This window comes from Poromitra crassiceps (genome assembly GCF_964638095.1).
Source record: "Poromitra crassiceps genome assembly, chromosome: 10".
NCBI lineage: Eukaryota > Metazoa > Chordata > Actinopteri > Beryciformes > Melamphaidae > Poromitra > Poromitra crassiceps.
In genome coordinates this window covers 37,081,283-37,108,662 of record NC_139631.1, presented here as the reverse complement: position 1 = coordinate 37,108,662, position 27,380 = coordinate 37,081,283, and the positions used below count along the sequence as shown (strand labels likewise).

General features: G+C 45.7%; 1 protein-coding gene across 1 annotated transcript in view; it reads right to left on the bottom strand.

The window, feature by feature from the left end:
- whrnb (whirlin b) overlaps positions 1–27,380 on the bottom strand; it is a gene marked incomplete at both ends in the record, with an annotated part of 114,689 nt that overhangs the window by 26,920 nt on the left and 60,389 nt on the right. The window contains 3 exons of the mRNA XM_083645422.1: positions 2,451–2,487; positions 12,614–12,870; positions 24,738–24,863. Of these exons, the coding sequence (XP_083501548.1) occupies positions 2,451–2,487; positions 12,614–12,870; positions 24,738–24,863 (420 nt within the window). The remainder of the gene's footprint in view (positions 1–2,450; positions 2,488–12,613; positions 12,871–24,737; positions 24,864–27,380) is intronic.

Below are 27,380 nucleotides of genomic sequence, written 5' to 3'. Positions count from 1 at the left end.
AGGCAGTGAAACCAGCAGATCAAATGAAAAACTCAAGAGACTCAATAAAAGATTGATAATGTCAGTTGGAATTCTCTGGGTATTTTCCCCAAGTCTGCATACTTCCGAGACGCTGGGCTTGTGAATAGGAGGATTTTTGGTGATTGCGTTTTAAAATGCTGGGACATTAAAAACATTAGTTATTCTTGAATACTCACATGTTAAACACTGGGGGGGGGGGGGGGGGGTCATGCCGTTTTCAAACTCGACCTTAATTTTTATGTCAGCTACACACTTCGTGACTGCATCTTGCACAGTTTTGACGCTATTGCACTCACAAATTCTGTCCACAAACAAACCGACAGACAGACAGACAGACAGACAGGCAGATAGACAGGCAGACAGTCAGACCGACCGACCGACAGCAGACAGACAGACAGGCAGACAGGCAGACCGACAGACAGACAGACAGACAGACAGACAGACAGACAGACAGACAGACAGACAGACAGACATATAAACACCTGGCAAAGTAGGCCACTCAAAACGGCTTCTGTTGTAGTTCATTAGAAATGAATGGGGCTCTGCAGACCTCACAGAGAAGATGTCTCTCTCCACACTCTGCAGACCTCACAGAGAAGATGTCTCTCTCCACACTCTGCAGACCTCACAGAGAAGATGTCTCTCTCCACACTCTGCAGACCTCACAGAGAAGATGTCTCTCTCCACACTCTGCAGACCTCACAGAGAAGATGTCTCTCGCCACACTCTGCAGACCTCACAGAGAAGATGTCTCTCCACACTCTGCAGACCTCACAGAGAAGATGTCTCTCCACACTCTGCAGACCTCACAGAGAAGATGTCTCTCTCCACACTCTGCAGACCTCACAGAGAAGATGTCTCTCTCCACACTCTGCAGACCTCACAGAGAAGATGTCTCTCTCCACACTCTGCAGACCTCACAGAGAAGATGTCTCTCTCCACACTCTGCAGACCTCACAGAGCAGATGTCTCTCTCCACACTGCAGACCTCACAGAGAAGATGTCTCTCTCCACACTCTGCAGACCTCACAGAGAAGATGTCTCTCTCCACACTGCAGACCTCACAGAGAAGATGTCTCTCTCCACACTCTGCAGACCTCACAGAGAAGATGTCTCTCGCCACACTCTGCAGACCTCACAGAGAAGATGTCTCTCTCCACACTCTGCAGACCTCACGGAGAAGATGTCTCTCTCCACACTCTGCAGACCTTACAGAGAAGATGTCTCTCGCCACACTCTGCAGACCTTACAGAGAAGATGTCTCTCGCCACACTCTGCAGACCTCACAGAGAAGATGTCTCTCTCCACACTCTGCAGACCTTACAGAGAAGATGTCTCTCTCCGCACATTAGAAATGAATGGGGCTCTGCAGACCATTGTGGACGTCATGATGTTGTCTGTGTCTGTGAATAGCCGGCTGCCCCCCTGCTGTATGGCTCCAAAGGGACAGGGCTGCTAATAGGACTGACAGAGTGAAGTGTTGAAACTGTGTGTTCAGAGGTGATGCACTTCGGTCTGTTGGACTGACAGTAACAGCAAAGATTTCATTTAGATTGGAGGCCGTCTGAGATGCCTTTTGTTTGGTCTGTCAATGGGGATGCGTGTTCTGCACTCCAAACAGTTTGGAAAATAAGAGTTTTATTTAATCTTAACAAGTAATTTAATAATAGAGTTTTATTTAATCTTAACAAGTAATTTAATCAAATAGTTTTATTTAATCTTAATAAGTCATTTAATCAAATATAGTTTTATTTAATCTTAAATTAATCAAATATAGTTTTATTTAATCTTAACAAGTCATTTAATCAAATATAGTTTTATTTAATCTTAACAAGTCATTTAATCAAATATAGTCTTATTTAATCTTAGTTTTCTTTCAGAAAGGTGGAAAAGCTAATGGAATGACATAATTTCACCAATGCAATTTTACATTTGCAATATCACATTATCTCCAAATTAGATAGATAGATAGATAGATAGATAGATAGATAGATAGATAGATAGATAGATAGATAGATAGATAGATAGATAGATTGCTTTCATAGGAAAGCAATATTGTTAAAGAAGATACTCGCACATCCAAGTGTCTCTGGTGCAGGTGCGTTGGAGAGACAATCAGTCTCATGAGACTCCCACATGAGACTGATTGTCCTACACCTGTGTTTACAGGGTGGGATGGAGGGGGTGCAATGGGTGGAGCATTATCTACTTTAGATCATTGCACCAGAAATGCTGTAAGACACTTGACAAAGGTCCAGTGGGACCGAAACGTTGTTCCAATAAATGGTGATGCTTTGCAAGAGCAGTGTGCGGGATGTTCTTTTTCTCATTTTCATAGGAAAGCAATATGAAAGACATATGAATGATTCCTATCAACGAGAGGGGGACGAACTGCAACAGGAGTTAAAGTGAGTCAAAAGCATTCTTACCTTCCCTGATGTCGGTGTGGCTCTGCCTGAGGACGGCCTGTAGCAAAAAGAAGAGGAAACCCAATGCAGATTAAGAGATGGATACACAAGGAAAGACCTCTCACTCAATACATAAAACAGTGGTTCCCAAACTTTTTCTGCCACCCTTTTATGATATATACAAAATCTTCATTCAGATCTCTTGAGGTGAGAGCCAGGTCAAGGGACCCCTTTGAAACTGGTTTTTCCCTCGCCAAAATGTAGCCTAAATGTGCAACGTTATTTACCCCCTTCCCGAGAAGCTAGCATGACTGGACACGCTAGCGGGACATGGGTATTTGGCACCAATAGATGCCTTAGGTCATCTAGTTTCATAATACCAGTATCTTCACTCTAAAACTAAACCCGCTACAGCCTCTGGAAGACCGTAACAGGAGAAATTACCACTCCGGAGTACAGCCGGCGAAAATCGGGAATGTTGGCATGTAGATGTAACAAGTTGAATCCAGTTGAACACATTCGAGAAAAAAGGATCAATAAAAACACCCGTGCACCTCACCAATTCTTATGCGCGCAGCATAAAATGCATTAAAAAGACAACATCTTGCAGCCGGCAGGGTATTCTAGTCAAGCCTCAGGCGGGAGCGAGGCAATGTGAGTTTAATGAACTGTGGAGCTAAGAGGCACCGTGTATGATTTCCAAGGCAGCAGCAGGCTGGCAAATTTATATGGCCCCGAATTCTCAATCAGGCCCGGCTCCATTAGGACCAGAGACAGAGGAGGAGGGAGAGGAAGGGGAGTGGAAACAGACAGAGGCACCAGGCCAGGGGAAGGTTTTTTCCTGCCCTGGACGGACAAATAAACCCGGGGACAGACGGATCCAATTGATGAGCTTTTGTTGAACGCTGTCGCTGATCCATATGGGAAGATTCTTGTTGTCGACGATTTAGAAAGCAAATGAAATTGAATGACACAATCTCTGCACTGGTGGAGCATTTGCTGTGGGTACTGCTTTACCACATTATTAAAAGACCACAGTGGTCGTTTTGACCTTTTTGAAATGATGTGCAGTAACTTTGCTGAATTAAAAAGTACAATGCTGCTGGTACCTGACTTTTCCTAAAAGTGTCTGTAGGCTACAGTATTGTCATTTAAAATTGTTTTTATATGAATTACACAAAAGGCAAAGGAAATATTAAAAAAAAATACCTAGAAAGACCATATGCGGTCATTTTGACCTCACTGAATTTAAACTCACCGGTAGCGAGCACACTCAAAAATAGATAAGAACTGCAGGGCGAGCATAGAGCAATGCTGAGGAAGGCCTCGTTGTTCCTGCTGCCCAGGCACGTGCAGAGGGGGGTGCTAGGGGTGCCCGAGCACCTGCCCGTTTTCCCCTGATGCTCAGGGGAAAAAGTGCCCTTTTTTATTTTTTTGACAGTGAAGGCATGATGCCCAGTGCCCTTCAAGAATAACTTATAACAATAAATAACAATTTAGCAATGAATGAATGAATGAATAAAGTTTATTTCGCGCCACATCACAAAAAACAAACATGCAAAACAAAACAAACATACGATGCTGGCCGAAAAGGTTAGGGCTGAAGCTATAAGCTTGTAAATGCCCTAACCCAGTTCATCTTATAAATTACAAACTTTCCATATGGTCTAATTACAAAAAAACAAACGAACAAATTAACAAAAACAGCAAGCAATTTTTTTTTTTTTTTTTAACACATTCACTGCCAGACGTTTTTTTTTTACTGTAGTTAGCTTCTGCCAGAGGGGTTTTTTGAGGATTCTGGCTCATCTTTCAAGACCCGAGGATTCTTTTCTGCTAAGATTTTGTGAACACACAATATCTCAAAAGAACTAATAGAATGTGTGCTTTCTCTGTCTAAAAGAGTTAGTTTGTAGAGTTAGTAGTTATGTAAGCATTAGCAGTTGAATACAGCATGGTTTCAGCGTCAGAAAAAATATTCAGAGATAAACGGCTTTTTGTGAAATTCGATAGAACAGTCACTTTAACCATTCATTTTTGGCTCTCTCTCTCTCTCTCTCCCTCCCCCTCTCGCTCTCTCTCTCTCTCTCTCTCTCTCCCTCCCTCTCGCTCTCCCTCCCTCTCTCTCTCTCTCTCTCTCCCTCCCTCTCGCTCTCCCTCCCTCTCTCTCTCTCTGAGGGAGACGCACTAGGTTTAATCCTAGTGAGAGGGGGAGAGGGAGAGAGAGAGAGAGAGAGAGAGAGGGAGGGAGGGAGGGAGAGAGAGAGAGCGAGAGAGAGAGAGAGAGAGAGAGAGAGGGAGAGAGCGAGAGGGAGAGTTGCTTTCAACTCCTCCCTCCGTGGGCGTTCTTCTTGGCTGCAGCGGCCGTGTCACAAGCTCGTTGCTGCTGCTGTAACCTCGCGTCACCAGTCTCATTGCTTTGCTGCTGCTGTGCCTGTCTGCGCGGCCGCTGTTTGAGGAAGTCTGGATGGACTCGCTCGCTTCTTGGAGTTTTGGTTGAGAGAAGCTTTTGCGATTCTGGTCATATTTATGCTGCGTGTTTCAAAGTGTGTTCCACCTGTAATCTATTATGCAAATTTGCAATCCCGCATCGCCAGCAATCAGCGCGAAAACGAAAGCGTTTTCCCCCATCCATTTTCATGAGAATGGCTGGGGTGAGAATGGCGTGACAAGTTAAAAAAATGCTTGCCTTCCTCTAGTCAGGAGAGCACTGTTGCCACTTAGTGGGTCGGTGGAATGGGTTGTAAACGTTCGGTGGCTCCAATAATTATATAAGAGATGTAAAAGGGTTAGATGCACATCCCACGGTCAAAAAAAAAAAATTCATTTTTTTGACGTATTAATACGTCGTTGGCAGTCAACCGTTGGATTATTTTTGACGTATTAATACGTCAATGGCAGTGAACGTGTTAAGCATTTGATCTATACGTCATATATACATTTTTAGCATTTGAACTATACATCATCGAAAGACAGTTAACCATCAGTTCTATATTTCTCCAGTATAAAGTGTTTCAACTTTCTCTTAAAATGAACAATATTTTTACTTTCCTTTAACTCCTCCGGTAAACCATTCCACAACTTCACCCCACAGACAGAAATGCACATGCTTTTCTTAGTGGTGTGCACAGTCGGCTGTTTTAAATTAAATCTCCCTCTTAAGTTACTGTATATCCCCCTTCTCTAGCAATAAATAAAATGTCTGGACAGTTTACACATGTTGACCTTTCAACCGGAAGTTAAGTAATCGTCTGCGTCTCTCTGACGTGCGCAATATTTTTTTCCCAGGAAACTGAGGAAAGTGATGACCTGCCCTTCTCTGCCTCTGATTGGCCTAGCATCAAACATTGAGCCAATCACATTCGCTTGGCTATCCTATCCTGCGTCTCTCCTCGTCTCCTGCGCCAATCAGAGGCAGAGATGTGCGGGTCATGCCTTCGCCATCCTGCCCACTGCCCAGGTGCCGAGCACCAACTGACTGGTGGGTCAGCAACAGTGAAACCGCCCGGTGCCGCGGTCTTATCCTTTTTTTTTTTTTTTTTTTTTTTTTTTTTACTTTTGAGCCCCTGCCCCTTTAATGGCTCATCTCCACCACATATAACAGTACAGTACAGCTCTACTCTTACCTGCCTTACTCCTTTCTACTTGATATAGACTCTGCTTCCACAGCAAGTTTACTCGCCTTCGCCCACACCTGGTCATCATAGCGACCGCATATCTGCCGTCCGCCCATAGCCCAAGTAGGCTATAACATATAACGTTCAAATTAAATCCATACACGGAACCTTTAAACTGGTTATGAAATACTGGTGCCTCTAAATGTGACAATCGGCCAGGAGAATGGATATCACTTTGTTGTTACTCGCATGCGCTGCGCGGGGGACGGGGGTTACGCTACGGGGAGAAGGGAAGCCACTAACCCCGGCGGCTACTCACCAGGCAAGACCGCGGCTTCGCTAAACCCCCACCTCCAGCCTAGCGGAGCCGACGTAGCACACAACTACAAGGGCTTCCTGAGCAGCGGACTTTTTGCCACTCAAAACAATTGAAAACCAGATCAAGCTACTCAGCTGGCCAGCATATGACTCTGGTTTTATACCAGCATCTCAGGACTCTAGATACAAGCGATGGTCTCAATATGGGATTACAGCGCTATGTAAAATTGTAGTGAATGGGGAACTAGACAGTTTTAACAATCTCTGTCAAAAGTATGAGCTGGACAATAGAGTGGATTTCTATAGATATCTAAAGCTTCGCAGTTATTTTTGGGCAGAGATAAGAGACACAAACTCACAAGAACCATCATTACTAACCAGAATATTTATTGATGCTTACAACTCAGGAAGTAACAAGGATATTATAAGCAGGATATACTACAGTATTTTATCTCTGAATAAATACTCAATAGAGTACATCAAGCAAAGGTGGGAAAAGGAAATGCAAATGGATATAACAGAAGAGATGTGGAGTGATGTCTGGGAGACCCAACTCTCTTCCACAAACTCTTTAACCTGGAGAGACTTTTGCTGGAAGAACATTATTCGCTTCTTCATCACCCCAAAGCAGAAATCCAATCAAATGCAGACTCCATTACCGTGCTGGAGGTGTGGGACAATGATGGTGGATCACGCACATATATTCTGGACTTGCCCCCATATCAAGACATTATGGGAAGAGGTGTCAAAAAGAATCAATAAAACGCTGGGTTTTGATGTCTGCATGTCCTTCCCCACGTTCTATCTTGGTCTTATTATTTAGTCGTTCAGCTTTCTCTGTCCGAGCCACACAGTACTGGAACAGTCTGCCTCTCAATTTAAGGAGCTGCCCAACATTTGGACTATTTAAAAATACTTTAAAAAATTGGCTTAAAGAACACCAGAGTTGTACTCATTTCTAGATAGATGACAGTGCACCACTGTCATCTATCTACTGTATGTGTGGACATTGCTCTCACTCTGTATTTTTAATCCCACATTGTTTCTAACCCATTGCTTTGTTTTTCATCATAATTGCTATATTGTTGACTTGATATTGTTTTGTTTTTAATTTTAATTGTTTTATTGTTATACTGTGACCTGTTGACCATATTGTTAACTTGTCCAGGGACTACAGATGCAAATTAGCCTCTTGGCTAAATCTGACACATTTACACTGTAGTGTGGATTGATGTGTATTGTCCCTGTCAAATAAATCTTAAAATAAATAAAAATTCCAAAGGATATGGATAGAAGTGACTTATACCTCCATCTGTATGGCAGCTGGAAAGAAAGCCATCACAAAATGTTGGCTCCAGAAACATGACCCCCCGGTGGAGATGTTTATAAATATTGTAAATCAGTTACATCAAATGGAGCAGCTGACTTATAGTCTGAGGCTACAAAAAGAAAAAGGGGAAACTCTTTGGAGTGAATGGACACTTTTCCTGATCCATAGGGAGTGACTTTTGCAAATATTCTAGCTGATACAACTACATTGGTTGGCCCACGGTAACATTGTATTGTGTAAGTGTTGCATCACATCATAGTTTGTGACCTCTCCTGACCTCCTGTTGTTGTTGTTGTTGTTTTGTTTTTGTTATTGTTTGTCCTGTGTGTATTTTCTCTTGAAAAAAGGATGTAAAAATAAAGTATTGTAACGTATCGGTGATACGCCAAAGAACGGAGAGTTGTAGTTGGTACAGGTTCTTTATTCACAGGCTTCTTTAGCTCCTAGCAGCTAACTTCACACAGCTAGCTCTACACACAGCAACCATCTCAGCTCGCTCCATAGCTAGACTCCCCCCGGCACCCCGGCCGCTGGTCCTATATACCCCGTTTCCCCTAGGAACACACCCGCACACATTAGTTCCTAGCTACAATCCAGACACCTATGTTGCACATCACATTACAGGTAATACTTAGATTACCCGACACGTTACATACTCCTCACCCAACATTAGCTCAATGCCCACATTGACACCCACAACCCACACATATCCCCCTGTACCAAAACACACCACCCCACAACATTTTGTATTCCCCCAATTTGTCTCTTATTATTTCAGCACACTTCTTAATTTTCGTTCCACCACCACCATTATTTAGTTACTTCCCATTAGCACCCTTTTCCCCAACATTTTCACTTAACACAAGCCCCAACATTTACATTCCCTCTTTTCTCTTTGCACTCATCTTCAATTTAACTCAAACCCATCACATTGACATCATTTCTTTTTTCCATTACCTTCATTTAAACCTTTTTTTCTTATTCACATTATCCCACTTCACTTCAACCACTATTTCCATCCCCCCTTTTAAAGCTTCTGTCCCATCCGAAGCCCATTACAGTCAACACATGCACTGCAGTATCTCCGCACGTCCTCCTTTTGTTTGCCCCAGTAGAAATGTCTACGGAGGAGGCTGAGTGTCTCCTCGGGCCCACGATCACCGTATGGGCCATCGTGCACCCCCTTCAGTGCCAATTCTCGCAGGCAACCGGGTACAACCCACTGGGTCCCGCTTTTCCCGTGCCCCTTTCTCTCCAAAACCCCATCTCCACCCAGATGCAGGTCCGAAAACATGTTCCACAGTCCCCTCGTGGCCCCGGAACATGTGTGAATCTCCTCCACAGGGGGCCGGCGTCCGGCCGCTACCCACGCATACACCGGACCGATATCCGCATCCTCCATCTGTCTGCGTCTCCACTCACCCCCGTTGACATGCGTGATGTGCCTCTCCTCGTCTGTCGGCTCCACCGCTTGCACTCGCTTGTCCTCCCGTCCCGCTCCCCCAGGGTGCGGCGTGTTGAGGACAGCAGGGAGGACACCATCGGCGTCGATCTCCACCTCGACTTTCTGCAGCGCAGCCGTGGGGGCTGTGCAGCGGCTTGGCTGGGCCGACTCCTCCAGCGTTGACCCCTCTCGCTCCCCCGGGGACACGAGCGCCGCTCCCCCGACTGTAACAGCTCTGCAGATGATGTCGCTCACCTCCCTCTGGCTGTTCAAAACGATTCCCATTATCCTGATGGTCTCGTCGCTGATGGCGATCTCCCCCACCACTGGCTGGCATGCAGAGCAGCTAGCCTGGGCCTGCTCAACAGTCACTCTCCTGCCCAGAACAATCGGCTCTGTACTGCTCCGCTGCTCCGCCACTTGTTGCTCAGGCTGCTCCACTGCTTGTTGCTCGGGCTGCTCCCCCGGCTGTGTGTCTCTTCCAGCGTTCACACTCTTAGTGCAGTCTCTAGCTAAATGTTCAGGCGACCTGCACGTCCAACAAAGTCTCACCTGTCCACCGCCTGCACGTCTCTCCTCTCCCGCTGTTCTCCAGTCCTCGACAGCTTCCTGACATTCTCTGGCTAAATGTCCGATCGCGCCGCATGCCCAGCAGGCTCCTTGCTGTCCATGTCGTTGTCCCGCATACCCGGTCCGTCTCCCGGGATCGCCTCGGCACCACCTCGCCACGTGGCCCGGTTCTCCACAGCTCCAACACAGTCTTTGCGGCTCCTCCGTCCGCTTCTCTCCGTGCTGCGCGACCTCTCGTAGCAGCTCCATAAGCCCCTCTGCCCAGGCCGGCGTCGCCTCCAATAGCCGTCTAATCTCCTGCATCAAGCGGGCTTCCATGCCCGCCAGCACCGAGCTGATCCCCGTCGTCAGCTCTTCTTTTCTCCCGTTCGCCGACAGGCATTCTTCTAATCGCACCATCACACGTGGCGCTCGTAGCAGCTAGCTCACACAGCTAGCTCGCTACCGCTAGGTCGCTCGAGCCTTTGATCTCCAACTTTTCCTCCGCCGTTCCTCCTCACTCTCTCCCCTCTCGACCGAAATCAGGCGTTACCGCTTCACTTCTGACACCAATGTAACGTATCGGTGATACGCCAAAGAACGGAGAGTTGTAGTTGGTACAGGTTCTTTATTCACAGGCTTCTTTAGCTCCTAGCAGCTAACTTCACACAGCTAGCTCTACACACAGCAACCATCTCAGCTCGCTCCATAGCTAGACTCCCCCCGGCACCCCGGCCGCTGGTCCTATATACCCCGTTTCCCCTAGGAACACACCCGCACACATTAGTTCCTAGCTACAATCCAGACACCTATGTTGCACATCACATTACAGGTAATACTTAGATTACCCGACACGTTACAGTATTAAAAAAAACAATTGAAAACCACCGTCATGTTAAAGCTGAGCAATGAGATCGATTTTATTTCACCAGAGCCGAAGGCAGCAACACAAAAAGACTGATGGAAATAACAGAAGAGAAGGTAAAGTCCCACTAAACTGGTATCCAGCATTGATAGAAAGTATCCAGACACAGTAAACACGATTCTGCCTGACCATCCAATCAGTCGTCTGCAGTGTCTTCACGTCACCGTATGGTACCGGCTGGAACCTCAACAAAGCAGGGAACAAAACTAGCACGACTCAACCCCGACTCAACCCGGGCTGTCTAGGGATTTTGATCGGTGGAATGAGACAAAAAAGCGAGACGAGATGGGCGGGGCCGCGCTGATACCAGCGGTGGAAATGGGCCATAAGGGTCTCTGCATGGCCCTGTTGTTTTGTCTTTAAAAAATATATCTTAACATATCATATATCATATATCATGAGAGATTATAGAGTTTGGAATCTACTGGTCAAAATGACCACTTATGGCCATGCTAGTAGTTGTGGAATTCTGCCACTTCTTTCAACTTGTTTAAAATGCACATTTTGGTGTTATTTCATCTTTTCAAAAGATATCTTAACACAATGAATGCATTCATCTCTCAATTGGGTAGTTATCATGAGAGATGATAGAGTTTGGGGTCGTTCTAGTAGTTATGGAATTCTGGTCCTTCTAGTGTTCAGAGAGTGAAACGCTAAACTGTCTCTAAATACCTTCCTGTGATCTGGGACTCATTATGCTGTCCTATGGGGAGAAACCCATTCATGGCGTCTACCTAAGTAGGCTAAAGAAGGCCATAAAAAGCTTCTGCAAATCACTATTGTGATGTGAAAACTGTGCTCCTTCTGTTTTTTAATTGAGTTGATGTGATCCTATGGCTTGAGAAAATACCTTGCTTGGGCTTGGCAAAGCCATTGTATAACCTCAAAAGTGCAGTCAATTTGCCAAAGCAAACAAATAAACAAATTAAAGGATAGCTTTACTGATAATCAACCCACTTTGTATCATATACGTATAATCTCGGTAATATAAGCACATGGACAGTGTTTACCTTCTCCCTCTGTTTACCTCATGGAGAAAAATCCTCCTGCAGAAAGTCATTAAGGCTTGTTAAGGCTCTCATACTTAAAAAATATAAATAAACAATAACAGTCTCCCTCGGAACAGATTCAGCCTCTCGAGCAGAACTTCCGCAGCTCCGTTGGGACGCGTTGTGATGTAAAACGTGTTACAACGGAACGCTTTGCCAGAGGAGGAAAAGGGAGATCTCTGTGAGGAAAACAGAGAGAGAAGGTAAACACTGCCCGTGTGCTTAAATATTACAGAGATTATTAATGATACAAAGTGGGTTGATTATCGGTAAAGCCATCCTTTAAACACTTGCAATTTAAGATTGGAGTTCATTGAGTTTACCAGCCACAGCTCCACAGCTTTCACCTCCTCTCATCAGTTAACCATAAGCACATTTATAGCAGCCAGACATATTTATGATTGCCAGTATTTACAATTCCTCATTGAAATGTGAGCCCTGTGCATTTGTTGTTTGAGCCTGTTAATGCACACTGCCTGACAAACAAACAAACAAACAAACAAAAAAGACGACTGCGTGACTTGAGGAATCTCCGTCCTCGTTGACTTTCGGGGGCCTCAGCTCATATAATTTCATTTTAGAATTTGAAATATATCGCTAGAGTATATCCAAAGGTCTGCACTTCCTCCCGACCGCACTTCCACGCAACCGCAGATTTTGCAAACGAAGACGGGGGGTAGGCAGACAGCGTCCGGACTCCGGAGCCTCCGTCCAATAGGGACAGTGTGGACAAATCGTTTCAAACAAAGTACGAAGCCATACAAAACGGCCTAATGTAGACAGCCTGATGAGTCCCACTGGAACTCCACAGTGACGGAATGTTAAATGCACTTTGGTACTACAGAAGTGACCAATGACATCTCTGCACCGACCCCACTAAGACGACTCCAGTGCATTTATTCTACTCTGCAACTAAAGCCATTGTGATTCCGACGCTGTGGCGCTCGCTCACCTTGTGTTGCAGCCACTGCCGCCGCCGTTGACAGCAGGGCTGCCGCTAGCGCTCGGGCGAGCCGTGGCGGCGCTCTCCGCTATGGCCGGGCTGCTGATCCACTTGGTCTCGTCCACCAGCGTCCGGGCGTGGGGCAGACGACCCACATCCCTCACCCTCACCAGCAGGTGGCGCCCCGTCTTGAGGATGTGGACCGCCTCGTCGTGGGAGATGGCGACGAAGCTTCGCCCGTTCACTTCGAGGATCTGGTCGCCAACCTGCGGAGAAGGTAAGAGGCCCGTTTAATTAGGGGGAAGATGTCCGTACGGTGCTTCTCACAGAAGCACCGTACGGACATTATGGACCTGTCTGTAATACACGATGTGTTCTCTTCTCTCGGTCAAGCAGATTTCTGTATTTGCCATAGGGGCAACCATCTCCATTGTGCTGATGACGTGTGCCTGATGTATTTTCTTTAGGTCCTTGTTGAGCTGCAATGTCTGAAATACCTGTGAAAGTTAATCATTATGATGGACCATAAAATACTCCTCCTTCCGATGTTCGTGTTCACTGCTATTGCATTGAAAGGTTGCTTTTTCAGGTTTACGGTTCCTCTCTCTAAATCTAATTGCTTGTGGAAGCATTTGGCTAGCTAGTAGAAGTTCCATTTTAAGATATGGTTTCCTCGAGGTGAGTTGTGTCATTTTACATCATTTTACGTCATTTTGCAGCTCGCATACGCAGCCCGGCCGCTGCGGGGCCTCGCCCGCAGCACAGCTGCTGCATGGCCTCGCCTGCCCTATTGGCAATGTCTCCCTCTCTCTCCCTCAATCTCTCTCTCCCTCAGTCTCTCCCTCTCTCTCTCTCCCTCTCCCCTCTGTCTCCCTCTCCCTCGGTCTCTCTCTCTCCTCCCTCTCCCTCAGTCTTTCTCCCCCTCTCTCTCACTCTCCTCTCCCTGCCGAGAGACTGACTTATACTCCCATCACTTATATAGCCTAGGGGCAATTAGGGCAATTAATCTGCCCTAATTAAAAAATCCGGCTCTGTCAGGTCACCCGCACAGGTGCTCTTTACACCCCCTGAAAGTTTCAGCCTGATCGTAGATAAAATTAGTGCCACTAGAGGGACCTTGAGGTGGAGATTGATGACGAGGACTGGTGTGATATATTTGATAATGCCAAAAGAATTTCTGTGTGCAACAGACTGTGGTCGATGCAGCTAAGAATTATACATAGATAGCAAATATCACCCAGCCTTCGTCATAAAATGAATGCTAGCCTGTCTCCCCTCTGCCTTAAGTGTAAGATAGAGGTGGGAGATTACACTCACTGCATCTGGTCATGTCCTAAGATAGAACGATACTGGTCAGATATAGTGCAGCAGTTGAGTGTCATCTTTGGTGTGGAGTTGGACCCAGACCCTGTCAGCCTTATTCTTGGTCTTCCCCATAAGAAACTCGTTTATAAACATCACAAACGGCTATTTAATTTATTAACTTTTGCTGCTAGAAAAAATATTCTTTTATTTTGGATTAAAGACAAACCTCCAACAAAGAGGAACTGGCACCAGATACTTATGCAGCTTATGCCTCTGGAGTTCATGACATGTATGCTACACTCAACAACCGATGTCTTTTATAAAGTATGGGAGCCTTATTTGAATTATATTGACCCTAACCTAGCAGAGACACTTATTGGATACCTCAACCGAAGTGATATTGCCACCTGAGTACTGCCTTTTGCCTTGTACATCTAATTTAATTTAATTAATTTGATCGTATTCTCATTCATCTGTCCATCCTTTTCTTGTCCACATCTATGTCTTTGTGAAGTGTTTAAGCTGCCCTGTCTTTTTGTTTTTGTTTTCTGTCTTTGTCGTTGTCTTGTCTTGTAAAATTTGAAAATTGAATAAAAATATTATTGAAAAAAAAAAAAAATAGTGCCACTACTCTGCATCTCTCTCTCTCTCTCTCTCTCTCTTTCTGACACACCCTTGGGAGCACGGCCCAGGGACCCTGCACCAGGCTGTGGTGAAGGAGCTGTCCGAAGTGCTGAACCGGCCAGAGCCAGAGTAACCAGGACTGGCTCCTGTTCGAGATCACATGCTGAAAGACTTCAGTGGACTTTTTCCTGTGAAAACTCTGCCAAGAGACCTTAGTTAGTTGTCGGCCCTTCCGACATCCTGTATAGGCTAGAATTAGCTGGAAGCTTAATTGCTGCTCTTTGTTCATTTTGTATTTTTGTTCAAAGTCTAAGTAAAAAGACATCCATTTGATTCCTGCCTCTGTCGTCTCTGCTCCTGGGTCCAAATACACTCACACAGCCTAACTCTCTCTCTCTCTCTCTCTCTCTCTCTCTCTCTCTCTCTCTTTCTCTTTCTCTTTCTCTCTCTCTCTCTCTCTCTCTCTCAACCCAACCGCTCATGGCAGATGAACGCCCACCAAGAGCCTGGTCTGCTCAAGGTTTCTTCCCCGTTAAATTGGTCTTTCCTTGCCACCGGTTGCCAAGTGCTTGCTCTTGGAATTGTTTCAATTGGCACATGACCTCATGTGAGAATTGTTTCAATTGTTGGGTCTAAATAAACAGCCTGGTCTCTATTTGTAAAGTGCCTTGAGATAACTCTTGCTATGATTTGGCGCTATACAGTATAAATATAAATTTGATTGATTCATTGATTGATTGATGGATTGATTGGTGGCCCAAGGTCATTTACATGGCTGACAGACATTTGTGAATGTGTGGCTTATTGGGCAAAGGTTCAGGGGTGGCCAAACTACGGCCCGCGGGCCAACTGCGGCCCGCTGCTCGTTTTTAAGTGGCCCGCCATGAATTAAAAAAGAAAAAGAAAAAGAAAAGTACAGTTAAACTGTAACTGTACTGTATTTGTTCATGTAGGTAGGCTATATATTTATATATTTATATTTAGGTTATACAGATGGACAAATTATAACTGGTATGTCTTTTATTTATTTTCCTCTGCATGTATGCCTTTTATTTGTCTATGTTTTGTACAATGATTTGATATTGTACAATGTGCCATCATCCTGTTTGAATACAGCAGCGTCACTGTATGGTATTGTACAATTACGCTAGTTAGTAAGGCCACCATGGTGTGGCAGAGACATTCTTGTCACAAACCGAAACTGTTATTAAATGAATGCTCTTACAAAAACATTATTTGTAGCTCTTTTTCTGGTAGGAGGAGCTGGAGGTTATGTAGACAGAGACCTTATAACTGGATGCTGCTTTCTTTGTATTTATCTCTGGAGAATTATATTGGTTGCGTTTATCCACCACCACCACCATCACAACAACACAACAGAGATACACAGATTTCCATGTGCACGAGCGCACACGCGCACGCGCACACACACACACACACACACACACACACACACACACACACACACACACACACACACACACACACACACACACACACACACACACACACACACACACACGTACATACGCACGCACACACGCATGGACACACGCACACACAGTCCTCTCTCTGGGGTACACATGCATACGTACACTGCATCCTTGATTCACACAAAGGTTTTTTCTTTCATTGTCACGACCTCAGGCCATGGACCTAATACCAAACAGATAGACTGTGCCAGCCAAGGTCATTTCAACTTTCCCAATTTGTCTATGTTCCTGTGCAACACACACACGCACGCACGCACGCGCACGCACACACACACACACACACACACACACACACACACACACACACACACACACACACACACACACACACACACACACGGCACAGAGGCCAATTACCCTCACGGCTAAACAATAGGTGAGGTACACTGGCCCTTTTCTAAAGGAGGTGGCAGCAGAGACTCAGACGGATTAGAATGCAGTGAGCATGACTCATCAAGCTATGCACTCAATGTGAAACAGACAGAAGCAGTCAATGCTTCTGCATCATGAATCTATTAGTTATGCCTAATGTACAATGTGCCTCATGGATCTATTAGTTCTGCCTCATATATGCATCATGGATCTATTAGTTCTGCCTCATGTTTGCATCATGGATCTATTAGTTATGCCTCATGTATGCATCATGGATCTATTAGTTATGCCTCATGTTTGCATCATGGATCTATTAGTTATACCTCATGTATGCATCATAGATCTATTATTTCTGCCTCATGTTTGCATCATAGATCTATTAGTTCTGCCTCATGTATGCATCATAGATCTATTAGTTCTGCCTCATGTTTGCATCATAGATCTATTAGTTCTGCCTCATGTATGCATCATAGATCTATTAGTTCTGCCTCATGTATGCATCATGGATCTATTAGTTCTGCCTCATGTTTGCATCATAGATCTATTAGTTATGCCTCATGTATGCATCATGGATCTATTAGTTATGCCTCATGTATGCATCATAGATCTATTAGTTCTGCCTCATGTATGCATCATGGATCTATTAGTTCTGCCTCATGTATGCATCATAGATCTATTAGTTATGCCTCATGTATGCATCATAGATCTATTAGTTCTGCCTCATGTATGCATCATAGATCTATTAGTTCTGCCTCATGTATGCATCATAGATCTATTAGTTCTGCCTCATGTATGCATCATGGATCTATTAGTTCTGCCTCATGTTTGCATCATAGATCTATTAGTTATGCCTCATGTATGCATCATGGATCTATTAGTTATGCCTCATGTATGCATCATGGATCTATTAGTTATGCCTCATGTATGCATCATGGATCTATTAGTTATGCCTCATGTATGCATCATGGATCTATTAGTTATGCCTCATGTTTGCATCATGGATCTATTAGTTATGCCTCATGTATGCATCATGGATCATCATGGATCTATTAGTTATGCCTCATGTATGCATCATGGATCTATTAGTTATGCCTCATGTTTGCATCATGGATCTATTAGTTCTGCCTCATGGCCAAACAAAACACTCAACAGACATGACTAATTCATCATCAACGTCCCTCTCCATTTTGCTATCATATTTGGTTGTGTCTTACAGTGACAGATATGGGTATGTAACGTACTGCTATTGTGGAAACAACCTTTGTGGATTTTTGTGATTCAGGTTTAGGTGGAGCAGAGTCCAAGACCCTATAAGACCCATGAAACACAGGAAAAAAACACGTATGGTCAACATGGAATGGATATAATTAAGGGTAAACCCGCTATTGTATTGTATTGTATTGTTTACATGTATTTGAATATCTATTTCAATTGGATATTATGTCATTTTGAAGGCACTATAGAAGTTCCCATGACCAATGAGTGCAGTCTATGGAACTATTTAAAGTGATGCCAATGTACTACTACTGTACTAACCTGAAGGCCATGTAGCCAAACACCTTTAGTCATAACAATATACAATTTGTTGACTTGAATTCTTTCAGACACAAATGAATACAAATCAGGTTAAAAGAAAAAGCAGTCATGAATGCGTTCTGAAAATATAATTGCGTTTATATTGGTGCTTGCTTGCCTTATGGTAATCACCGACCGCAGGTCATAGTTTACGTAGATTTGTATTTAACCGCTACAAGATAGTTGATATATATATATATGACCACCTGAAAATAAGCTGAGCCAACATGAAAATAAAGCTGTGTTTTTAGTTCCTCTAAAGGTGACACTATTTGCATGATACAATCATTTTATGAGCATGATGACTCGGTCAAATAAAACTGGTAAATCTGGAAAGAGGAACACAGTGAGTTTGCTTATAACTGTGCCAGCTTTTCCTATGACTGGCTGTTAATACAGTGAAGGGAGGGGGAGGCAGAGAAGACAGTAAAATACAAGAGGCTGCTGAAGCGGCACAAAACCAGCTTCCACTGTATATTACAGGAGGAGAGGTGGAGGAGAAATTAGTTATTGACTTGTGTGCTCCTCTCCGCAGGCCAACACCATTACTGTAGGTGCAGCAGAATCAGCCTGAGACAAACTCCATAACTCACTGGAGAGAGAGCGCTTGATTTATGATCGGCCGTGATTCCTCAGCGTGCCCCCCGACACCCATAACGTGTAGCGTCCATGTTCCCAGGCGACCTCCCCACCCAGCCTGACACCTATCTGATGCTCGGAGTGACTAATTCACTAAACCCCTAGGCCAGATGTTAAAATCCCTATAGAGCATTTGCCCCACACCTCCAAACAAGGTCATTTATGGGAAAGTCAAACTATAAGATGAAAACTGTGATGTTAAAAATATATTGTTGTTAATTAAAATAGTGAGACCCAAAACTTAAAATGAACAAAAATTATATATGTGAAATGTTTTCATTTTTGGTATTTTGGTTTATGTGCAGGGGAAAGAAGAGAAGAAGAGAGTTTTTTTTTTGCTATTTTAGTGAACACTAATTAAAAATGGTTGTAAAAAAACAACCACATTGTTACATAGCAAATAACTGTTCTAAACCTGCCACCCTGTATTTCAATTTCTGAAATATGCAACTCAAAAAGTGGATTGGTCAGTCCAGTGGGCTAATGCTCAGTGCCATGGAGCAGCTTCAGAGTGATTGGCCAACCTGCTGGGGAGATAAATGGATGGGGACAGACAGACAGACGGACGGAGGGACGGAGGGATGGAGGAAGTCCCGGTGTAATGCACGGGCTTACCGGGGCTAAGCCCCGGGGCCCGCCGTCTAGGGGCCCCGGGGCCCCCTAAAAAAAAAAAAATGACAGTGCACCTGAACATACAAGATACCCGCTGAATAAGTGTCCAAATGTTCATGTCATTCTGGCCAATTCTCCACTTCTGTTATAACATTTCAGTCTGGAATATGGAATATCTTTAAATAATCTTGATGACTAAAAGGCTAAAAGTAATCTCATGTGTAAGAAATGACTGTTCTACATTGAGGAAGCTTGAAGTAAAAATGCAAATAATTAACTCGTTTGATTTTGGATTTATTTAGCTTCAAGAGTGCATTTTTGTTCTTGTGTGACCCCTGTGTGAGTGAGGCCTTAGAAAATAAATAGCCCCGGGGCCCATGGTACTATTAATCCGGCCCTGGATGGAGGGACGGAGGGACGGACAGACAGACAGACAGACAGACAGACAGACAGACAGACAGACAGACAGACAGACAGACAGACAGTCGACAGATGTAGGATAGTGCTTACAATTAGATTTCTGGTGATTTTTGTTTGATCTTTGTTTCTCCATTATAATGATCAAACCTGCCGCACTCCCTGAGGTGACAGTACGGTGAGTACCACCCCTCGCCACACCCAACTGACACACGCATGATTGGAACAATCTGGTGCCCCTTAACTGCAAGCCCCCCGTCCCCCTCCCTCTGCCATAATGATATACAAGTCATTGAGCATTGAGGTGTGGAATAAACCCTCTGTGTGCGGGCCGCTGGGGGACCAACATGTTTGTCCTTTTCACACAGAGAGGGCAAAGTGCTATTTTCAGCAGTGGGGACAGGTGGCTGGCTGGCACTGGCCTCCAGGTGGTCATACAGGGGAAGAGAGTGGCGGTTGAGGAGACAGGTAAAGGCGAGGGGTCATCCGATGGGAGTTTTTTGAAGGCCTGATGTCGGCTGTGAGCAAAACTTATTGAGCAGAAGCGCACACTGAGTCGCTGCCATGCTTCCTGTACCTCAGTTCTGTGAGGTGGGGGGAAGAACCCTAACCTTGCGAGGCATCCATCTTGCAGTGCTGCTCCAATCTATTGGTTTGAATCCGAGCCAGCAGTGGGTCACAGCACACCCATCAGCATCGGAGGGGAACTGCAGTGCACATTCTTATCAAAGGTAGATGCCACTAACTCGGTCTGGGTAGTGTGGAGGTAAAACCACCGCGGAGACGCAGGTTAAATTCCCGGTAGCGGTACTTCCAGCTTGGTCAGGCGTTCCTACAGACACAATTGGCCGTGTCTGCGGGTGGGAAGCCGGTGGGGTACGAGTCCTGGTCGCTGCACTAGTGCCTCCTCTGGTCGATCAAGGGCGCCTGTCCGCGGGGGAGGGGAACTGGGGGAAATAGCATGATCCTCCTGCGCGTTACGTACGTCCTGTCGATGAAACTCCTTGCCGTCAGGTGAAGAGAAGCGGCTGACGATGTATCAGAGGAAGCATGTGCTAGACAACTCTCGATCGACAGATCGGCAGAGGGGGTGGAGCAACGACCAGGACAGCTGGGGGAATTGGCCAAGAGAAATTGGGGAGTAAGTTTTTTCGCATCGGGTGAGCTGCAGGGCAGGCGAGGCCGCACAGCGACCTTCATAAAGGCTCTCACCCCTCCCTTAGTCTCGCTGGCCAGCCTCCCCTCCCTACCGTGAGAGGAGTCTGGCGCCGCAGGTCTCCATAGTGGGATTGCGATGGGCGGCGCTTAGCGGCAGTGCCCTTGGAAAATAGTTTCCAATAATCCAACTTGCCGTTTTCAGCGTGTAGCAACGAGCTAGCGTGTAGGTTTCTGCTGTTAGCTTGCTAGTTAGTTAGCGTTGTTGTTTTCACTGAGGCGGCAGGGCACTATTTACAGCCACACACAGGGAGGAGGGAGCAGGAAGCCGCTCTGATTGACATGGTCGAAGCCAATGACAGAGCTTGTAATAAGCCGGGAGCGGACATCCGCCCTCTCACGGTAGAGGGAGGGGAGGCGGGCCAGCGAGACTACCCCTCCCTATACCGACGCTCCTTCCACCAAGAAGAAAGGCCCCTATCCTGATCTGTTGCCCCGCCAAAGACGCTGTCCCAGACAGTGTCGTCTGCGGCTTGGAAGTGAGAAGTGAGTCTGTGGCCAGACCCCGACAAGAGGGACGACTGACACTCATTAAAGATCAAGTCACAACCGGAGACACCCAGACGGATTACACGCACACACACACACACACACATGCACACACACGCACACGCACACGCACACACGCACAGGCACACACACACACACACACACGCACGCACGCACACGCACGCACGCACACACGCACACACTGAGACGGTTAGGTCATGAGTAAATGAGATCTGTCTTGAGAGGCAGAACTGTGACGAGATCTCATATTGCCGAATGAGATGAGGAAGCGGCGTATCACGAGCAATGACCGGGGCTTTGTCAGAGAAGAGAGGAAAGGATTTCACACCTCTTCACCTTCACACTACCTGCTTTAAATGGTCGGTGTCCAATCTGGAGTGAAGGTCGCAGCACATTAACCTGACTCTAAGTGAATGGATTTACAGCAGATTTATTCCACTTTCTAATGGATACGGCTGTGACTTTCGGCTCCCTTAAAGTAATGAATGAGCAAAATTAACTGTCACAGTATTGCGCAAGTACAAAATGAGTAATATGATTGTGAGTGGGGGTCTATTCATATAGTTCTGCACTGATGGATCTACTCACTTCCCGGCACTGCTGAGTTGAGGAAAATTTGCAGCATAACAATTTTCAAACGTTAGAGAAGAGAAGGGCTCTAGCTGCCTTTTTTAATACGTAGAGCAAAAAAGATCCATTCTAACGCGTCATTTCAGATTCAGTCCTAAAATGAGCAAAGTGACGAAACAGTTGTTGTTTCCAATGCAAATCAATTTGTTTCAAGAATCAAGTGTCCTTTTTGTTGATACTCCTCCTTGTTTCAAGAGGGGGCGTGGCAATGGCTGTGGCCAATCACAAAAAGGCGGAACTTCCACAGTACTGTAACACCACGATACTTTCTATACAAATATATGGGCCAACGAACTTTCCACGCCCACTGGCCAAAGGGGGGCGTGTTAATGGGTGTGGCCAATCACAAAAAAGCATCTAACTTCCAAACGGATTCACGTAACACCAGCAAACTTTGTAGGATGGTTGGTCATCATGGGCCAAAGATGAACTGCTTAAAGAGCGTGGTGCAGGTTAGAGACCACTTTGCATTCATATGTGGGACTGGTATGTAGTAATAGGATTTCCCCCCCACACACACATAGCTGCATAGACTGGTTTTTGTAAAGCAGTTAGCACGCCTGAAAACCCACAAATTGAACATAACACATGTGACGTTTCCTCGGATCATTACCCCCACGTACGCCGAGGGTCTCTTATCCGGCTGAAAGCAGTCTGGAGTCGGGTTACATCAGTTGAGATGGTCGGTTGGGTGCGTGCGATCTCTGGTCCTCCAAAATTATATTTCCAAATAGGAGTTATTTTGATAAACCGATTGCATATTGGCCACCTGCTCTCACCCACAAACAATGAAGAGCTCAGACTGGGCGTGGAGTGGGGGCACATCTGTAAGTCTTGGGAGAGGTGAAGGGAAAATGTCAATATATCTCTTTTATGCATCTCCACTCTCTCTCTCTCTCTCCTTTCCCTTTCCTTTCACATTTCATTTCAGCACATGTCAGAAATGTCACTGCAGCATGAGCCAATCCCTCACAGCCAATCCCTCACAGCTAATCCCTCACAGCCAATCCCTCACAGCCAATCCCTCACAACCAATCCCTCACAGCCAATCCCTCACAACCAATCCCTCACAGCCGATCGCTCACAGCCAATCCCTCACAGCCAATCCCTCACAGCCAATCAGCTCACAGACAACCCCTCACAACCAATCCCTCACAGCCAATCCCTCACAGCCAACCCCTCACAGCCAATCCCTCACAGACAATCCCTCACAGCCAACCCCTCACAACCAACCCCTCACAGCCAATCCCTCACAGACAATCCCTCACAGCCGATCGCTCACAGCCAATCCCTCACAGCCAATCCCTCACAGCCAATCCCTCACAGTAAAAAAGAGAGAAAAAAGGCTCTCTTCATCTCAAGCGCCTGCCACATCTTTCAAGGGACATGTGCATTCCGAATGTCTTTCAGGCTTATTTGTGTTTTTTCTCGATACGCTATTTTTCCACCAGGTCTCTCAAATAGTTTCCTCTATACATGAGAGATGAAAACAGAACTGGCCTGCCTGTGGAGGCAGAGAGCTGACCTGAAAGCACGTAGCCTATAGAGGAGATGGCCTGCCTGTGGAGGCAGAGAGCTGACCTGAAAGCACGTAGCCTATAGAGGAGATGGCCTGCCTGTGGAGGCAGAGAGCTGACCTGAAAGCACGTAGCCTATAGAGGAGATGGCCTGCCTGTGGAGGCAGAGAGCTGACCTGAAAGCACGTAGCCTTTAGAGGAGATGACCTGCCTGTGGAGGCAGAGAGCTGACCTGAAAGCACGTAGCCTATACAGGAGATGTAGCATGGCTAACAAGCCATTTTCACAAAGCTCGTGGTGAAAGTGAAGCCAGCTGCACAGCCGGGACCATAAAGGGAAAGCAGCAGATGTTCATGCCGCTAACAGGTTTAGCGGGCTAATAGATAGCAGGTGGCAGGAATTCTAACACTTTCATCAGTATCAGGTAGCAGATGTTGGCGACAGCGGTGGGCACACTGTGGGAAGTCTTCATTTTAACAACTCGTTTAATCCAGGATTAGGCCCCTAATCCTTTTCCATTAGTCTTAATCTTGTTTTTCTTAATACAAAAAAAGGTAGAAAAATGGAGCAGGAAGTTGAGATCATTTTTGTAGTTTCCTATGCAAATCAGCTTGTTTCAAGAATGTTCTTGAATAGAATGGTACAATCTTGACACTAGTAGTGATCTGCTGTTTTGAAATTGTTTTAACAGTGAACATGCGCTGGGGGCCAATAAATGATAATTTACCTGGAGGGTATTTTTTTCTTCTTTGAAAGAATAGTAAGTAAATAAGTAAGATTTGATGACATTAAAACGGTGTTTCTCAAACGTTGTCATGTCATGCTAGACACGTGTTGTGCAGACTTCCGTGGATGCGTGCGCTACTACTCTGCGCTTATTGCCGAAACTGCTCATAAAGAGCTTAAATTTGGGGAAATGCGTCAGTCCTTGTCTATCTTGTGCTCAATGCTCTTGTGCAGTTTCAGATTGCTTGGCCACATATGACCCATTGAGGATACAAATGGATGCAGAGGGAGGAGAATTGTAGAACATGCCTACAGTGTATGTGTGACTTATCTCCCCACATAAGTCTTCATTATGTATTCCTTGATTGGAATAATTTCTAAGTCAATTAAATTACCTCGTTTTATGAGAACCACTGCATTAAAATTGGATGTTGTCGGACATGTTTTGCAGTGTGCAATATAGCAAAAATGATCAAAGGCATGCTCAGTTGGGGGTACCTTGAGCGCGCCGGCGTCTGCAGCCGAGCCAGGGTCCACTCCAGTGATGTAGATCCCCAGGCCGTACTCAGCACCGCCCCTGATCATCAGGCCCAGAGAACGACCATCCTCCATATTCAGGTTCACCTATATGGGCAACACACACGATCATATGGCTATCTTTATTATATATATTGTACCGTGGCTATGTACTAATGCATTAGTTCATAATTTGATTTCTGAGATCAAAGAAAGAATCTGAATAACAAGTGCAGATTCTCGGCATGAATTCCCATTGCACATTTCTGGCAATGACATATAGTTGCAACAAAGCTACAAAGAAGGTGTGGAGAATAGAACTTTGACTGCCTCTCATTAATTAGATTGCTGAAGTGCTTGAGGCCATTCAACAAAAAGAGCTGGGAAAAGAACTTAAACTATGACAAAGCGCTAGGAAACGATGCCATTGTTCGATACTATAGAAATCCCCAACCCAAATAAATCAAGGAACTCGGAGGTTTCAGGACTATAAATCTCACACGAGAGAATGGCTCCCATCCACAGGGTTCATAAAACAGAGCGCTGACATATTGTATATGAACTGGCATGTATCTGGCACCTTCCCGCTGACAGAGATTCAAGGCCCTCTCCAAATTGGGAGCCGACCAATTCCTGACTGTGTGCATGGTGGCCCACACAGTGTGTAGTAACAGACTGTGTGCATGGTGGCCCACACAGTGTGTAGTAACAGACTGTGTGCATGGTGGCCCACACAGTGTGTAGTAACAGACTGTGTGCATGGTGGTCCACACAGTGTGTAGTAACAGACTGTGTGCATGGTGGCCCACACAGTGTGTAGTAACAGACTGTGTGCATGGTGGTCCACACAGTGTGTAGTAACAGACTGTGTGCATGGTGGCCCACACAGTGTGTAGTAACAGACTGTGCATGGTGGTCCACACAGTGTGTAGTAACAGACTGTGTGCATGGTGGCCCACACAGTGTGTAGTAACAGACTGTGCATGGTGGTCCACACAGTGTGTAGTAACAGACTGTGTGCATGGTGGCCCACACAGTGTGTAGTAACAGACTGTGTGCATGGTGGTCCACACAGTGTGTAGTAACAGACTGTGTGCATGGTGGCCCACACAGTGTGTAGTAACAGAATGTGTGCATGGTGGTCCACACAGTGTGTATTAACAGACTGTGTGCATGGTGGCCCACACAGTGTGTAGTAACAGACTGTGTGCATGGTGGCCCACACACAGTGCCTGTGTGTAGTAACAGCGTCTTTGGCCTCCGTCCAGAAACTCTATACATCTCGTCGAACCGCTTTTAATTAGATCGGCTTCGGGCATCCAAGCTCATCCAAATATAGGAGCAAATATAAGCAGCTTTCAGAAGGATTCATTTTTGCCTCCCCATCATTTAATCGAGCGGGACGTAAATCTGCTCCCCTTTCGGGACGAGTCGCCCCGTTGCCCGACGAGCCCCTATTCAAATCTGCAGCCCTGTGCAAAGCTGTGAGTGCATTCACAGCAAGGCACGCGCTCTGGCTGCCAGGATGGGCTTACGCAGCAGTTTCGGCCCATGGAGTCTCCTGCACGGCCGCTGTAGGACGGGGGACCTTTGGGTACACCGAGGGCCGGGGACAAAAACATCGATTTTTTAAACCCCCCCTGTTTTTTCGATTGCCCCCCCCCCCCCCCTCACCACCCCCCCGGAGAAGGTGTCAAGCAATGATGGCTATTTGACCCTTGTTTCAACCACTCAGAGGAACAATGGTTTCGCCTCGGCGGAGTATCGATTCCAGGCGGAGAGTAGACTCAGGGACATTGTCTAATTGTTGATGTAATTAGCAGGACAAGCCAGGGTAAACACCCCTGATCAATCTCTGTTTGGCGTGAGCGAGTCTGTAAGCAGGTCCGTTACTGTAGCCAATACTGGACTGGAGCCATAATAACCACTTTTCAGTCAAATACACAGTAATAAATTCAGTAATAAATCAATTCACTTATGGGAGCTATAGGAGCCAAATTCATTCAAACGCATGCAGTACGTGTTCCTGCCACGTGGAGACTCATCAGAAACAGACTCATGGCTGATGTGGGGCCCCAATTATGGTTGAAGAAACCTTGCTCTAAAAAAGTTGCTACAATGTGGCAACAGAATATTTTGCAGCATAGAGACACTGCATGAAATAGGCCACGCCCATCACGGGGGAAAAGCTCCGTTCATTTCCACACACCAGCGTCATTTTCCTTGAATTAAACATAGCTAAAAGCTGTTGTGTGGTGGGCTGCGCAGACAACAAATGTAAAAAATCACCAGTTAAAGTTTTTTTGTACTCCTGAGCAAAACAAGGAAGCCATTGAGAATTGGCGAGAAGAAAAATGTGGATCTAGCTGTCAAGAAGTAAGTTGGAGTGTTCATCTTCCGTATATACGATCTTTTTGTGCAACACGCAACCATGCACGTGACATAGGAGAACGCCAGGATTGGAGGGGGGGTTTCCGTTTCCCCCCGTCTTGGGCGTGGTTTCTGAATGATGACGCGTTACGCAGTGTCTCTATGGGTGAAACTGCAAGTGAAGAGCTCATTTAAATGCTACACGCTATGTATCCATTTAGGGTTCATCACTTCATATCGCTACAATCCACTCTG